At 41.5% G+C, this 16637-nt stretch overlaps 1 protein-coding gene across 4 annotated transcripts in view; it reads right to left on the bottom strand.

The window, feature by feature from the left end:
* Nucleotides 1-15577, bottom strand: part of mdm1 (Mdm1 nuclear protein) — a 31172-nt gene extending 15595 nt beyond the window's left edge. For 2 of the 4 annotated variants that reach the window (XM_041216516.1, XM_041216517.1), the window contains exons 1-3: nt 15417-15563; nt 12851-12965; nt 10860-11248 (exon numbers count right to left, since the gene is read on the bottom strand). In XM_041216516.1, the coding sequence (XP_041072450.1) occupies nt 10860-11248; nt 12851-12965; nt 15417-15434 (522 nt within the window). In that variant the 5' untranslated portion in view covers nt 15435-15563. Of the gene's footprint in view, nt 1-8389; nt 8525-10859; nt 11249-12850; nt 12966-15416 lie in introns of all 4 variants that reach the window. The other 2 variants (XM_041216513.1, XM_041216514.1) reach the window with 2 other exon arrangements.
* Nucleotides 15578-16637: the final 1060 nt, after the last annotated feature.

Below are 16637 nucleotides of genomic sequence, written 5' to 3'. Positions count from 1 at the left end.
TTTCACCTAACGAGAATAGCTGGTGTACAGCTGTTAGTGAATATTCAGTGTCATCACATTGTTTATGCAGATAATAGTTACCTGAATTAGGATTTAAATATATGTAGACTTTGAACCACAATGCTTTCTAAACTTGTCCCCATTATCACCATTAAAGCATTCTATGCAATGAGTTCTGTGTACGACGACTTGTAGAATTGTTCTTGGAAGTTAAAGCAAAAACACTCATTTTTAACTGAAACCACAAGGGGAACGGAGAAAGCAGCCACAAAATCATCATTCTCAGCCATGCACAAATCTTCTCCCCAAAATATTCCCAGTCCATTCCTCCTTTCTCTGCACTGGGCGATTCTTCATTCTCAGTTATTTTGACCCCCATCTCAATTCACCCTGCTCGACTCCTAAATTCTGTTGCCATTTAAATTCTCCTACCTACATTCATGGCTAGCTCCTCTAACTTAACATTTTGCGCGACCGCTTTATTCTCATTGGGCTCGATTTCTAGTACCTGCCAGAGATGGGATCAGAGGCGGGCGGGTGCTAAAAATGACGCTACTGGCTGCATGTCAGTTTCCCAGCTCCATTTGCCCCAGAGCCATTTTCATAGAGGTGGGATGCAGCAGGGCTACTGCCAGCACGCAGTTGGGAAGCCATTTAAGATTGTTAATGGAAAATTAAGCTCACTTAAAGGCAGTCAGCTGGGAATTTTCAGTCGGCCTCCAGGCTGCCTCAAGCAGCAGATGCCAGATGAATGATGGGATGTAGTCTTGCTGCAGCAGACCTGGGGCCAGCACTTTAAACAGTCCTAGAGGCCTGTCCTGCATGCCTGGGTACAGCAGGCCACCCTGTAGAGGGGCACATCCCCCTCCCCCACTGAACCTCGACCCTCACTCCCCACAATAGTGGTCTGGCTGCAAAATCCAGTTTTTAATATTAATTTTTAAAACATCGTAGAGAGGGCATCTCTGTTTTGAAGTCCCCTCTCCCTTATTTACATTCCATTGCAGCCTGCTGCTCTGTTAAAGCTGGGAAGTCTCTGATTGGCCCTCCGGTTTCAACAGCCCCCTCCAACCACTATTAAACTGGACGACGAGCCCAATCTCTGGCCATTAAATTGGCTGTTCCAGGGAAAATTACAATAATTGGTTCTTTTCCACATAACGTTGCTTCTGACTCACATTTCAGCCTGAGGGCAAGGTTTAAAAGCCCATAGAGAAAACCCTGCCTTAGTTGTCTCAATCACAGACTGGACTAGCCCTACTCACTTCCTTGTAACCCATGCTACTCCATCTCCATGTGACACCACTTCCTTTTGTACTTCCTCCTAAAAGAAATCCTTCCCCAAGTTAATTACAATAGCACTTTTAAACTCTTAATTTAATGGCCCTCCATTCACCATAGCACTTCTACAGCTTTAGATCTGCTTAGTTAATGCTCACTTCTGCCTTTGACACCCCACCAGAAAGCAGCCTCCTTCATTCTGAGTGACGGGCTAATCTGTTTAGATGCTAGAATTAGGGATTATAGTGACAAGTCCAGACAGCAAAAATCTACGTTTTGATACATGAGTGTTATCCTCACTGTGAGGAAACGAAGAGTGCCATGTTTTTTTTTTAATGGCAGCTGCCTGGTGTCACTGGTAGTGATGTATCAACAAAAAAAATACTGCATCTGCGCATGGGTGCAAAGTGTGCCACCTAGTTGGCACCAAACACAGCCCTGAATAAAACCCCCATCTCTTACCCTGATCATTCCTTCTGATGAATCCCCCATCTTCAGTCCCAGCACACAAGACTTCAACATATATGGTGCACAACTGGTTTTGTCATTCATCGTTAGATGAAGCTGGATCATCTCAATCACTAACGGGCCTTGCTCTCAGGCAAAACTGTTCATTACTCCATGATCAACTGGAGTGCAAAGTTCTTTCCTCCACCAATCATCTTCTTAATCCCATTCCCCTGCTATCTCCTTTGAGTGCTCCTTCATCCCTAAAATTGAGAGTACCAATCCAGCTGCCTTGGATGCATCCCTTCCTTCCCATTGTCTGCAAAACCCAGCTTCCCCTGAGTGTTTCAGCCTATGCTAGCACTGAACTTGCATCTTTCTCTAGTTTCTCTACCATCTCCCCTCATGTTACCTCCAAACTTTTATTCACTTGACCCATCCCAGCTCTCTCAACCCAATTCCCAATAAACTCCTGACTAATCAACTTCCCTTCCTGATCCCTATGCTAGCTAACATTATAAAATGATTCCCTCTCCTCAGGTATTGAGCCCCAATCCTTTTCAAATCTGTCAACTTCACTCCCTCCTCAAAAGAAAAAGCTACCGTTAACCCCTCTGTCCTTGCAACTATCCCCTTCTTCAACCTTCCTTTCTTCTTCAAAGTCCTTGAATGTGTTGCACTTCCCAAATTCATGCCTATCTTTCCTGTTTCTCCATGTTTAAACTTCTCTTATCAGTTTGCATACTTGCGACAGCACTGAAATGGTACTAACCAAAGTTACAAATGACATCCTGTGTCTATGACCAAAATTACATTATGCTTCCTCATCCTTCTCAAACTCTCTGCAGCCTTTGACATGGTTGACCACACAATCCTCCAATATGCCCTGCCCCCCCCATCCCATTGTTCAGTTGAATGGGATGGTTGCAATTTCCTCCAATTAAATATTGAGGATCGCGAAGCAATTGTCTTTTGGCCTCACTACACCCATGCACCAATTCCATTCTCCTCCATGGCCTCTGTCTCAGGCTGAACCAGACTATTTGCAACTTGTGCATCACATGTAACTCTGAACTAAGCTTCAACTTGATATCCTCCCGGTCACAAAGGCTGCCTAGTCCACTAATATAACAAATTGTCCCCACCCTGCCTCAGCCCATCCACTGCAGAAACCCTCAGATGTACTTCTGTTACTTCCCAACTCAACCATTTCAATTTTCAAATGACTTTCCACCCATCCTCTACCCTCCAGAAACTTCAGTTCATCCAAAGCACTACAGCCTGTGTCCTAAATCAGCACCAAAACCCAATCACCAATCACCTCAACCTTGATGATCTACAATGGCTCCTGGCCCGTCAACACCTTAAATTTAAAATTCTAATCCTGGAGTTAAAATTGCTCTATGACCTCTCCGCTCCTTACCTCTGTGACATCGTCCAGCCCTACAACCATCCAACATTCCTTTGTTCCTCCAACTCTGATCCCTGTACATCTTCCATTCCCACTGCCCCGTCACTGATCATCTTCAATTATCTAGACATTAATTTCTAAAGTCACTTCCTAAACCTCTGCCTCTCATGTTACAGCCCTCCTTTAAGACCTTCCTTAAAATTTAATCCTTTGACCAAGCTCTTAAAGCTTCTTCTTTGGCTCAGTATCAATTTTGCCTGATTACACTCCTGAGAAGCGCCTTGGGATGGTTTCCTATGTTAAAGGTGCTATATAAATGCAAGTTGTTCTTGCAGTTTAAATTCACAAAGATATTATAATTCTATCAAATATCTGACAAAATAATGTTACATTATAGGAATGATCAGACTGAAGCAGCACATTTCTACTCATCCCCAACTTGCCTGTTTCCCAGATTGCATTTTGTATATTTATAGACATAAGCACATTGTTGCAGCTGTCACTTCAGTTGACCTAATGTCATGGACAGCTGAATTGGAGAATCTATTCTTTTTTTCAAAACAAAATTATCCTCACAGAATTAGGTATCTAAGAATGATAAAACGTAAGAAATTGGAGTACAAGTAGAACATACAGCCCGTCAAGCCTATCATTCAATATGATCAAAGCTAACCTTGGCTTCCCGCCCATTTGCCATAACCCTTGATCCCCGAGACACCAAAAATCTGTCTTTCTCAGCCTTAAATATATTTAATAATGGCACATCCACAATCCTTTGGAGGTAGAAAATTCTAATGATTCACAACCCTTTGAGTGAAAAAAATTTCTCCTCATCTCAGTCTTAAATTATTGGTCCCTTATCCTGAGTTTGTGCCCCCATGTTCTAGATTCCTAAGCCAAGGGAAACAATGCTTCAGTATCTACAGTTAAGTCCCTTCATAACCTTGAATGTTTCAATGAGATCACCTCTCATTCTTCTAAACTCTGGAGAATACAGACCCAATTTACTCAACATCTCATCATAAAACAAACCTCTCATCACAGGGACCAATCTAGTGAACCTTCGCTGTACTGGCTCCGATGCAAGTATATCCTTCCTTAAATATGGAGACTGAAAATTGAACACAGTATTCCAGATATAGTCTCCCCAAAGCTCCGTGCAATTGTAGAAAGACTTCTTTATTCTTGTACTCCAGTCCCCTTGCAATAAAGGCCAACATGCCATTTGATTTCCTAATTGCTTGCTGTACCTGCATGCTTGCTTTGAGTTCCTTGTACAAGTGCACCCAAGTCTCTCTGAACATCAACATTTACAAGTTTCGCACTTTTTAAAAAACTATTCTGCTTTTCCATTCTTACAACCAAAGTGAATAACCTCACACTTCACCACAGTATGCTCCATCTGCTGTCTTCTTGTCCATTCCTTAACCTGTCTATATTACTTTGCAGCCTGTGTCCTCCTCAATGCTTGCATCCCCACCTAGCATTGTATCATCAGAAAACTGAGATACATTACTTTCTCTCTCTTCGCCTAAGTTTTTAATATAAATTGTAAATAGCCGAGGCCCAGCACTGATCCTTGAGGCACTATATTAGTCACAGGCTGCCAACTTGAAAATGCCCCATTTATCCCTATTTTGTTTCCTGCCAGTTAACCAATCCTCCATCCTTGCTAATATATCATCCCCAATTCCATAAGCTTTTATCTTGCCTTTTTGTGTGGCATCTTATTGAATAGCTTTTGGAAATACCAGTATACTGCATCGACCAGTTCCCCTCTAGCCACCTTATTAATTACATCCTCAAAAATCTCTCAAACTTGTCAAACAAGGTTTCCCTTTTGTAAAACCATGCTGACTTGTTCTAATCACATCCTGCTTTAAGTGCATTGTTAAGACTTCCTTAATAATAGATTCTAGCACTTTTGCGATGACTGATATCAGGCCAACTGACCTGTAGTTCCCTGTTTTCTCTCTCCTTCCTTTCTTGAATAGCGGTGTTACATTTTCTAATTTCAAATCGGCTGGGACAGTTCCAGAATCTAGGGAATTTTGGAAAATGATAGCCAGTGCATCCACTATCTCTGCAGCTATTTCTTTTAGAACCCTAGGATGTAGGCCATCAGGTCCTTGGGGTTTGTCAGATTTTAGTCCATTGGATTTTCCCAATACCTTTTCTCTCCCAATATTATCTTAATTTCCTCACGCTTATTAGCCCTTAGTTTGCCCTCTATTTCTGATATGTAACCGTCTACTATGAAGACGGACAAAATATTTGTTCAATGCTTCTGCTATTTTGGGAGGTCTTGCAGTGCAGTAGGTAGCCTCCCTACCTCTGAACCAGAAATCTCCAGGTCGAAGTCCCACTCTAGGATTTGCATAGTCACGTAAGGTGTGTTCATAATCTAGCTAAACAGGTTGATTGCCAACCTGCAAATCCTTACAACACGCCTATGGCGTGCGGTAAGAGTGGGAGAGACTCCCGTCAGCCACGCTTGATACAGAGTAGCACCCCTCAAGCTATAGCTTCTGGATTCAGGCTAGCGACAGAAATAAGTTATGAAAAACAAACACAAGCATGTGCTTCGCCTGCCTCATGCATCTCTAGATGCAGGAAGTCTTCCAAGTCTAAGTCTGCCATTTCCTCAGTCCCCATGATGGTTTCTTCTGTCTCTGCTTCCAAGGGATCAACGTTTACTTTAGCTACTCTATATACATACTTGTAAAATTCTTACAATCTTTTTCATATTCCTTGCTAGTTTACTCTCATGTTTTCCTTTATTTAAAATCAATATTTTGGTGGCCTTTTGCTGATTTCAAAAATACTCAGACTTACTATGATTCTTTGCAACGTTGTAAGCCACTTCTTTTAATCTAATACTATCTTTAAACTCCTTAGTAAGCCACAGATGGATCTTTTTTGCTGAGTCTTTATTTTTCAGTAGAATGCATTGTTAATGAATATTTTGAATTGTTTCTTTAAATATGTCCCACTATTTGATTACCCCATGCCTTTTAGTCCATTTACCCAATCAACTTTAGCCAACTATCCCCTTATACCTTCTAATTGGCTTTAAGTTTAGGATTCTTGTTTCTGATTGGAGTGCATTGTTTCCAAACTTAATGTGGAATTCAATTATATTATGATCACTATTTCCCAGTGGATCTTTTATTATGACATTACTAATTAACCCTGCCTTATTGTACAACACTAGCTCTAAAACAGCTTTATCTCTAGTTGGTTCCACAACATATTGCTCCAGGAAAGTGTTATGAAAGCATTCTGCAAACTCATGAGCAGAATTTTACGCACACCCGCTGGCAAGTTTGTAGGCAGGGAGTGAGCATAAAATTCCTAGGATAGTCTGGGTTCCCACCTGCTCCGACTTCTCTGCAATTTTACACTGGAGCAGGCCTCAGTAGGTCCACCCACCTTTGCCCCAGTTGAGACCCTTAACTGGCCAATTAGTGATCACTTAAGGGCCATTTCCTACCGAGCCTCAAATCCCGGAGTTCCGGGACTTAGGGAAAGCCCGAAAATAAATCAGGTTCAGGCCTGGGGCTGGAAGGAAGATGGGGCACCTGCATCAGCAGCCCCCTTTGAACATCAGTCTGCCCCACTTAAGGTCCAGTAACTGCAGAACCTCTGTTTCCCACCCCCCCACCCCTTGCATCTCTGCCAACACCCTAATCCCCCCTCTGTCCAACTCCCCCAGGGCCTCCCGTCCCCGGAGATGCCCAAAACTTACCTGTTCCAGGAATCCCAGGACTTAGGCTCTGGGGACTGATTGCAATCCCAGTTCTGTCCACTGCAGTTTCTGGCACTGCACTGACTTGAGAGCTGACGGCCAACCAGATTGGCCAGCAGGTCTCTAAACCTGGACTTCCTCCAGAGTGAGGGGCGCAAGTCCCACGTCCAGCCAATTAATGCTCATTGGAGCATGAAATCGCTGTGGGACAGGCAACGTCAGTGGGGATGTGTTCCCCACGGACTCGTCGGATGGCAGGAAGGGAAACCCCACCATCCTAAAAGTCCTGGCCCTTCTTCCAGATCACCTTTGCCAATTTGATTAGTCCAGTCCGTACAAAGATTAAATCCCCCACAACTATGACATTGCCTTTGTTGCAAACTCCAAAATTTCTTGTTTAATGTTCCGTCCAGTGGTATAACTACTTTAAGGGGGCCTATAAACTATTCCCACCAGCATTTTCTGACCCTTGCTATTCCTAATCTCTGGCCATATTTATATCACTTCAAGATTTTCTGAGCCATGATCCTTTCCTATTAATCTCCTCCTGTCATCCTTTATTATCAGGGCTACCCCTCCACCTTTTCCATCCTGCCTGTTTCTTCGAAGTGTTGTGTAGCCTGGAATATTTATTTCCAAACCTTGCTCACCTTGTAACCATGCCTCTGGAACGGCAATTAGATCTGAACCATTTGTGCTACTAGTTCATCCATCTTATTGCGGATGCGTCACTCATTCAGATAAAGTGACTTCAATTTTACTTTTCAGCTGCTATTCCCTGCATGGACCCTACTATCTGATGCACAATTACCATTAAACTCTCCATCCCTTCCTATCCCACATCAATATATTTTTCCATTGCCTCAACTTTTTATCTTTCAATTTCTAGATCTCCTTTTATCTCTTCCCTCTGTTATTTTAAAGCCATTTTCCCTACTCTAACTATATTTGCTGGTTCACTTATTTGTATGCTCTGTCCCTTCCTGTCACACCCTGCTTACCATTACCCATATTGCTATCTTGCATTACTGCCTCGTCCTTTCTCTTTAACTTTCCAAAGTTCCTCTCACGTGAACGCCCTACCCCCGCCCAACTATTTCGTTTAAAGCCCTTTCTACAGCCCCAGTTTGAGACCAGTGTCCTGGTGAGTCTCAATTGCGGTTCAGGTGAAGATCATCCCAACAGTACAGCTCCCTCCTTCTCCAGTATTGCTGCCAGTGCCCTATGAATCAAAACCAATTTCTCCCACACCAATGTCTGAGTCACATATTCAATTCTCTGATCTTATTTATCCTATACCAATTTGCTCATGGCTCAGGTTGTAATCCAGAGATTACCACCTTTGTGATTCTGCTTTATAAGTTACATTTGTTCTAAATTGGTGCAATTGTTGAATGTTATATTTCTTAGACCAGGTTTTATTATGAGGAAATTTATTACCACCTTACCTGGTATTTACTAACAAGAGTGCTCTGTGAAATAGAAAACAAGATCAACAATACCTGCTCTGCAGCCAGTAATGGAGAATTGTCCAACTGACTTTTCCGAGCAAATTGTCTCTGATACTCCGAGCTTCTTGCTAAACTTTTCCGTGGTGCAGTCTTCAACCCTGCTTTCTTCTGAAGTGCATAGCTAACCTATTGATTTCAAGTAGACCATCTTTAATGTTAATGGGTGATTTTTTTTTTTCTCATTTTAAAACATTCCATATATGAGAATTCATTTTTGTAAATGAAGTTAAGTCACCAGAAGGCAAATTCAGATTGGGTTATGATGGAATCAAATTTTCCTCTTGAATTTATTATTCCAAACATTAACTTTGCTCCTTTTCTTACATTTAAATTATTTCACTTCAATTTAAATATATTTCTATGTAACTTCATTGTATTGACTTTAAACTAATATTAGTCCCCATCTCCTACGTCCTACCTGCTATGCAAGAGGAGTCACAGTGGACTTGCCACTAATACCAGGAATTCCCTTCCCTAGAATTGAAAAGTGCCTCTCTACCTAAAAGCAGCCAATAGGGAAAAAGAGCAGCATGACTGAGATTCTCGTAATGTAGTTACAACCAAAAGGAGCTATGTTTGGTGACTTTTAACAGCAAGCTAAAAATGACACTGTTGATGATAGCAGCAGTCACCAAGAAATGAATAAGCTATGATTTTCAGCTGAATAGAAGGCAAACAAAAGTAGCATATTTGGCAAATGGATATAGTCAACACATGAGCTATAAAGCTAATGAGCTGCTAAGCAATGCTGAGGAAATTCCCTTACTGTGAAATGTTCTGCAATAATTGGGATAAGAAGCCCCGACGGCCAAACTAAATTGGGACAATCATAATGTACACCTATGTGGGAGCTAGTTTGCCTGCCTTTGAATGAGGGACCCCTCCCTGGGACCAGCAAGCAACCCCACACAGGTTTACTTGCTGTGCTCCCCGCATGGCGAGCCCCACTCCCCCCCCATAAAGGAGGGGCCACAGGTTCCTAAAGACTCATTAAATCATTAATCCATCAATAAAAATATAAAATAAACATAACTATCAACAACTAACATGACTGCCAGGATCATTCATGAGGCCCCTCGTAACTGCATAACAGGTGCCAAACTGCACTGCAGGAATTCATAAAAGCTCCTTAGACAGCACCTTCCCACAATCACTACCATCTAGAAGGACGAGGGCAGAAGATAGATGAGAACACCACCACCTGGAAGTTCCCCTCCAAGTCACTCACCATCCTGACTTGGAAATATATCACCATTCCTTCACTGTTGCTGGGTCAAAATCCTGGAACCCCCTCCCTAACAGCACCGTGGGTGTACATACACCACATGGACTGCAGCGGTTCAAGAAGGCAGCTCACCACCACCTTCTCAAGGGCAATTAGGGATGGGCAATAAATGATGCCCAGCCACCAAAGCCGTGAATTAATTTTTAAAAAACGCATAGTAATTTCAAATGAGCAACCAGTTTCATTGTTTCTGTCAAAGGTGTTTTGCAAATCCTGCCAACAATTCATAGGGAGGGAGGGCACTTGGGAAGAAATTTGAACTTTTGTTGCTTTGGGATTGCTTGCTAATGGCACGATGATGTATTTCAAAACAATTCATATGACTGTGTGTCATAAAAGTTAACCAAATAATCTTTACTGAAGTGGTGCACTTTTAAAATATTATTCTTAGCTCATGGTTACTAACCAATCACAAACCACCATGGGCAAGACCAACTTTCTGTTGGTCGGTTTGCAACTACCATTGTCTTCAGGCGTCCCAGAAACTATGAGATAAAAACAAAAAAACTGCGGATGCTGGAAATCCAAAACAAAAACAAAATTACCTGAAAAAACTCAGCAGGTCTGGCAGCATCGGCCAACTCTTTTCTTCTCCGCCGATGCTGCCAGACCTGCTGAGTTTTTCCAGGTAATTCTGTTTTTGTTTTTATCCCAGAAACTATAGTTGTTCTACAGCTGTCCATTTCTGAGGCTAACAGAATCATACAACATGATCTAGCCATCCTGCCTCCCTCTGGACAAGCACACATTTAAACCCAGGAGTAGGTGTCAGCCAGAGAAAATAGAGTCAGGTTAACAGTGAGCAGATATGTAAAACTAACTGCTAAACCAAGGCATGTGCAAAATGGCTGTCCAGTTCCACTAACTGGTGGAAGAATCATAATATTAGTAACCATCAATCACCTTTCATGAAGACGTAAAATTGCTTTAAAAGATTCTGACTTTTTATTAAGCTGGTAAATGAAACCATGTTCCATCAAGGCATTGTCGTATTAATTCTGATTTAAAGGCATGTAAAGATTAATTCAAAATATTTGAACATTGCTCTTGATATTTCAGAAGGACTAGAATCTAATTGCAAATGGAAAAAGTTCATTTTGGCAGTTATTCGATAAATTCTAGAAAATAGAACTAAAAAAGTGGTCTTTCACATTGATAAACATCATTCTTACTTACATCATTGCTAAATGCCTTATCTGCACCCTCTTTTCTAGGTGTGTTGTCTTCCTTTTCTTTCTGAGCATCTGTAGCCAATTGTTTGTCTTTGGTCAGTGATGGTTCTAACGCTAAATGCAAATGGCTGTCCGCAGACCTTGATCTGGCAATTTTAGGCTTTCGAGGAGCATTAGGAGTTTTAGGTTCTTTCTGGTTACCTTGAGCCTTCTCAGTCACTCTTTCATTGAAAACAGAAGACTGTGATTTCACTAGTTCAGATTCTCTGAGCATTGGTTTATGAGGTTTGCTTCCATAATCACTGCTCCAGTCCCAGTGAAAAGATTGCGAAACTTGAGGTCTATAATATGACACTCGTTTCTTTGAGATAAAATTTGGTTCTCTTGTATTCCCTAAAATACAAAATGAGACATGTATAATTCTCCTTATAGTAATCAATTCCATTTTACAAATTCTGCTTTGTAAAAAAAGACTTGTATTTATATAGCACTTTTCACAACTACTGAACATCTCATGCGTTTTACAGCCAATGAAGTATTTGAAGTGTAGTCATTGTTGTAGGAAATGCAACAACTAATTTGCATTCAGAAAACTTCCACAAACAGCAATATGAAAATAACCAGATAATTTGTCTTTTTGTGACGTTAATTGGAGAGATAAATATTGGCCAGGACACTGGGGATACCTCCCCTGCTCTTCAAAATAGAGCCATAGGATCTTTTACATTCACCCAAGACGGCAAATAGGGCCTCAATTAACATCTCATGTGAAATACAGCATCTCCGACAGTGCAGTGCTCCCTAAGTATTGCCAGTCTCAATTTTTGTGCACAAGCCCAGGAGTGTGAATCAGAGGCGAGGGTTACACCAGCTAAGTCATGGCTGACATATATTAGTGTTAAAGCACTGCATGTTCTAAGGACCACTTGTGATAAAAAATTGCTTTTAAAGCTTTACACTACCCCCCACCCCGCTGCATCTTTTACCAAGCTTTTGGTCACCCCTACTAACATGTCCTTATTTGACTTAGTGCCCATTTATTTTTGGTTACACAGCCTTGGAACAATGAACTATATTAAAGATACTACATGATTGAAAGAGATTTATGTTGTTTCCTGATTTAGCTTTTCAAAATTTTGTATATGTTTCAAAACTTCTACGAGATCCACCATAACTTTCTCTGTTCTAGAGTGTGTATGGTTGAAAGATGTTAGGGGGAGGAAACAATTTTTTCCAAGTCTTTCCTCAAAACTAACCTCCTATTCTAATCCATCTTTACTGTATCCTTTCCACAGTTCTAATATCCTTCTTGTAATAGGATGCCTATATTGCAAGCAATATTCCAATTTGGGTTAATCAATTATTCTACAAATTCACCATCACATCTTTGCTGTTGTATTGAACACCCCTGTCTATAACCAGTAATTCCATTTGGTTTACATATGGCCTTCCTATCTACACTCCAACCTCCAAAGACCAATGAACCTGCACCCTTTGATCTCTATCTCTCCAATCTATTGGAATTTTACAGTTTACACTTTTTTCACTGCTCATTTCCCCCAAAATCCAAAAGGTTCATATTTATCTGCAATGATCTACATCTGTTGTGCACCTGTCCACTCTGGCAACCAGCCTCTGTAGTCCTGCACTGTTTCCTTAATTTGCTATATCCCTTTATTTGGTATTGGCAAACTTCAATATTTTTCTTCCAACACCAATGTCAAATTTATTGAAAGCATTTTTTTAAAATAGGGAGAGTGGGGTTAAAAAAAAACTCAAACTGAATTAGTACATTACACCTTCTCCGATCAAACGTCATCGACCTGAGACGTCAACTCTGTTTCTCTCTCTACAAATGCTACCTGGCCTGAGTATTTCCAGGTCTTTCTGTTTTTACTACCTTATACCCTTGGATGGATCAGTTTGAATTTAATGGTTACTAAAGCAGCAGTTATGGATTAATTGGAAAACATTGCTTGCGTATTAAAGGCTTACCCAGCTGCTCTGAGGGCAGACCTGCCCATGGTACTTTTTGCTTAGAAAAGGGACTACAAGAGCGTGATCTCTTGGAGTCGTTCCATTTGAAATTTCTTTTGTATTCACTTAAACCCTAAGAAGTAAGTAGACAAAATATAATTTAGTAGAAACTTCAAAAGTCAGCAAAAGTTGGATTCAATTTCAATTATTGGAAAAACAAAGATCTTTTTCTCAAGTGAAGTTGCTTATGTAAAACTACCCAAACACTTATTGCATGCCAAAAACAGATTTTGAACTGGTACGTCTTCTTGGTTGACTGTCAAATTTTTATAAAAGATGTCAGACAAAATTAATTTAGCAACTTTCACATCCTCAATGTCCAAAACACATCACACCAAAATAATTACTTTAGAAGTGTAGTCAATATTGTAATGTCACATCCAAATTGCACATAGCATTGTCCCACAAATAGCAATAAAATAAACTGTCAGTTAGGCTGTATTTGCAAACATTGATTAAGATATGTAGGTTGGTCAAGACGCAGAATAACTATAGCTGCCAACTTTCTTTGTATTCCTGAAGCATTGAGCACAGGACACTTGGCACAGTTTCAAACATTATTGCATTTCCTTTATAAAAGTTGTCTCCCTGTAGGTGAGTACCTTTGCTCCCAGTGAGCTTTTTCAGGCTGTTCGTAGTCACTAGCTGTTCATCAACTCCACTTTCGCTAGTTTCTCTCAGGTTGTTTGCTGGACTGCCCAGGAGATCAATCCTCCATTCCAAAAGACTCCTAGGTAGTCCAGGAGGGTTGAACTCCCTGCTCTTTGAATTATGTGGAGGGATCTCTTACATCCATCAGAGTAGGCAGATGGGACCTCAGTTTAACATTTTGTGCAAACAACAGTACCTCAAACAATGCAGCACCCCTTCAGTAGTGCATGGGAATATCAGATTATTTGTTTAAATCCTTAAATCAGGCTTCACAGCCTTCTGACTCAAATGGCTATAGTGTTTAGTCTACCACCAGGTCAAGCTACAAATCGTGCTCTTATGAATCTGGTTTTTAAAATGACAATTTTCACTTTAATCTATGCTGCAAATACATCCTGATCCTTCCATAATTCCGGTCTCATTTATGTGTCAGTAATAAATATTATAAATCTAATGTTGTCCAGTATAACTGGCTCAACCACTTCATTTGGTGGAATAGAAACTTAAAGTATAATTTATAGGTGAAATATTCAGGTGCAACTTGTTTTATCAATTGCTTTATATGTAGGTATTGTGCTGCAGCAGTAATATGTTTAGCTTGGAATCCCTCCTCAGCTTTCTTACCTAATCCTAGTCAGTTTTAATCACATTCATCTACAGAGGCCTGTTTGGTACCAGATTGTAGGAAGTGCTTTTCATTTTAAAAAAGGGAACTGGATTTTCATTGTTTTTTTCATGGCTATTAGCTGATGTCTGTAATCTCTTCCACAATCGCTGAAGTTTTACTATCGGCTGCTTAAATAATTGGGTCTGCAAACCTCTTGACATTTATTTGCAAGATGGGAATATGTTTTAGATTGAACTTCAGTTGGTATGCATATCCATAGATCCTGAAGGCAGCAGGGCAGGTAGATAAGGTGGTTAAGAAGGTATATGGGATACTTGCCTTTATTAGCCGAGGCATAGAATAGAAGGTTATGCTGGAACTGAATAAAATGCTGGTTAGGCCGCAACTGGAGTACTACATGCAGTTCTAGTCACCACATTATTGGAAGGATGTGACTGCACTGGAGAGGGTGCAGAGGAGATTTACAAGGATACTGCCTGGGCTAGAGGGTCTGAGCTATGAGGAAAGATTCAATAAGCTGGGATTGTTTTCCTTGCAGTGACGAAGGTTGAGAGGGGACCTGATAGAGGTGTATAAGATTATGAGGGCATAGATAGGGTGGATAGGAAGGCACTTTTTCCAATAGTAGAGGGGTCAATAACCAGGGAGCATAGATTTAAGGTAAGAGGTAGAAGGCTAAGAGGGGAGTTGAGAAATGTTTTCACCCAGAGGATGGTGGGAGTCTGAAACTAACTGCCTGTAAGAGTGGTTGAGTCAGAAACTCTTGTAATGTTTAAGAAGTATTTAGGTATTCACTTGCATTGCCATAGCCTCCAGGACTATGGGCCAAGCGCTGGAAAATGGGATTAGTACAGTCAGATATTTGTTGACAGGTGCAGACACAATGGGCCGAATGGCCTCCTTCTGTGCTGTAGACGTCTATGAGAATAGCTCACTGAAGTGGATTTGGAAACTGCGCTCGGAATGTACAGAGTTATTACATGCAGCAGCAATAAAATCACTCTTGGTGAAGGGGGAGAAAGGAGAGAGAGGGAGAGAAGAAAAAGAGAGGGAGAGAGAGAAGGGAAAAGGAGAGGGAGAAGGGAAAAGGAGAGGGAGAAGGGAAAAGGAGAGGGAGAAGGGAAAATGAGAGGGAGAGAGAGAAGGGAAAAGGAGAGGGAGGGGGAGCCGCAGGCAGAGCGGGGCCTGGAAGTTGGCAGCGACGCGGGTTATTAAAATCCAACGTTTTAAAATCAAAGATCTCACCTTAAACTGCAGGGGCATGTTCTCGGCGGCCCGAGGCCGTCAGTGCCTCTCTCAGTCTGTCTGGAAAGCAGCCCCTCTCCCTCCCTATCTCTCTCTCTCCCTCTGTTTCTCACTCCGTTTCCTTGGCAAATGCAGCGTCCTTCGACACGCGCATGCGCACTGGGAGCGCGGGGGACCGACTTTTAACCAATCACCGACCAGCGTCTTCCTCTTAAAGGGCCCGCCGCCCTCAGCAGCTAACCTTACAGATGACAGCAGCTAACCTTACAATCGCGATTGTGTGTTATAGTTCACGCAGGGAGTCCGAGTCATCGTGGCAATATGTGTTGTAGTCTGGAGCTATGGATAGTGATGGTAGAGGCTCCAACTTGCTTTCCGCCATGTGGCTGTCCAGGAGTTTCTGCCGCATTTAACACCTGCCAATTGGTGAGTGTTAGAGGTTTTGCAGGTTGTTATTCAGCCTATTTGGCCACATGCCAAACACACACTCCTTATACCATCAAGTCCCATTGTGGGACTCAGACCTGGAGTTTCTGGCTCAAAGGCAGCGATGCTACCCACTGCACCACAAGACCTCCTCCTTATAATTGTACATGGCATAAACTTTGTGAAGTGAGGGTGCGGCTGGAGGACCGTTTGCACCAACTGTAAATTAAAGAACCAAAATACACAAATGTCCTCTGTAGGGGATCAGGTGAACAGGGCAAGCAACTGTGCACAACACTGTGCTCAACAGGTTACATCCTGCCATCCCAGAAATTACCTGTTTATTCCTACTGTTTCCTGTCCCATCAAAACTAATCCTCAATCCGTGCTATTACCTGCAAACCCATGATTCCCCTATCTTGTATAGAACATTAGATGGTTACAGCACAGAAGGAGGCCACTTGGCCTGTCGTGTCCGTACCAGCTCTCTGATTTCCTTCCTAGTCCCGCTTCCAGCCCTGCAGATCTCATAAGATTCTGCCCTATGTAATTATTAAACCATGAGGCGGGTTAATGTGCTGATCTGTCACATGGTAAATGAAGTAATAGAATTATGAAATTGATAGTTAATGTGTGGTATTTGATGTATATATATATATATATCTTCTAAATTAGAATTTAACTATTTGTATTTTATCTTACAACTTTATCTGCTGAGAAAGGATTATCCTTTTTCTGTTGCCTTTGGTTACTGTGATTAGTCTATATAAGTGGCAGAACTAAATTTTCTGTTCA

The sequence above is a fragment of the Carcharodon carcharias genome, chromosome 21 (assembly GCF_017639515.1).
Source record: "Carcharodon carcharias isolate sCarCar2 chromosome 21, sCarCar2.pri, whole genome shotgun sequence".
Classification (NCBI taxonomy): Eukaryota; Metazoa; Chordata; class Chondrichthyes; order Lamniformes; family Lamnidae; genus Carcharodon; species Carcharodon carcharias.
The sequence above is the reverse complement of the archived record's forward strand: the minus strand, read 5'-3'. Positions and strand labels throughout refer to the sequence as shown.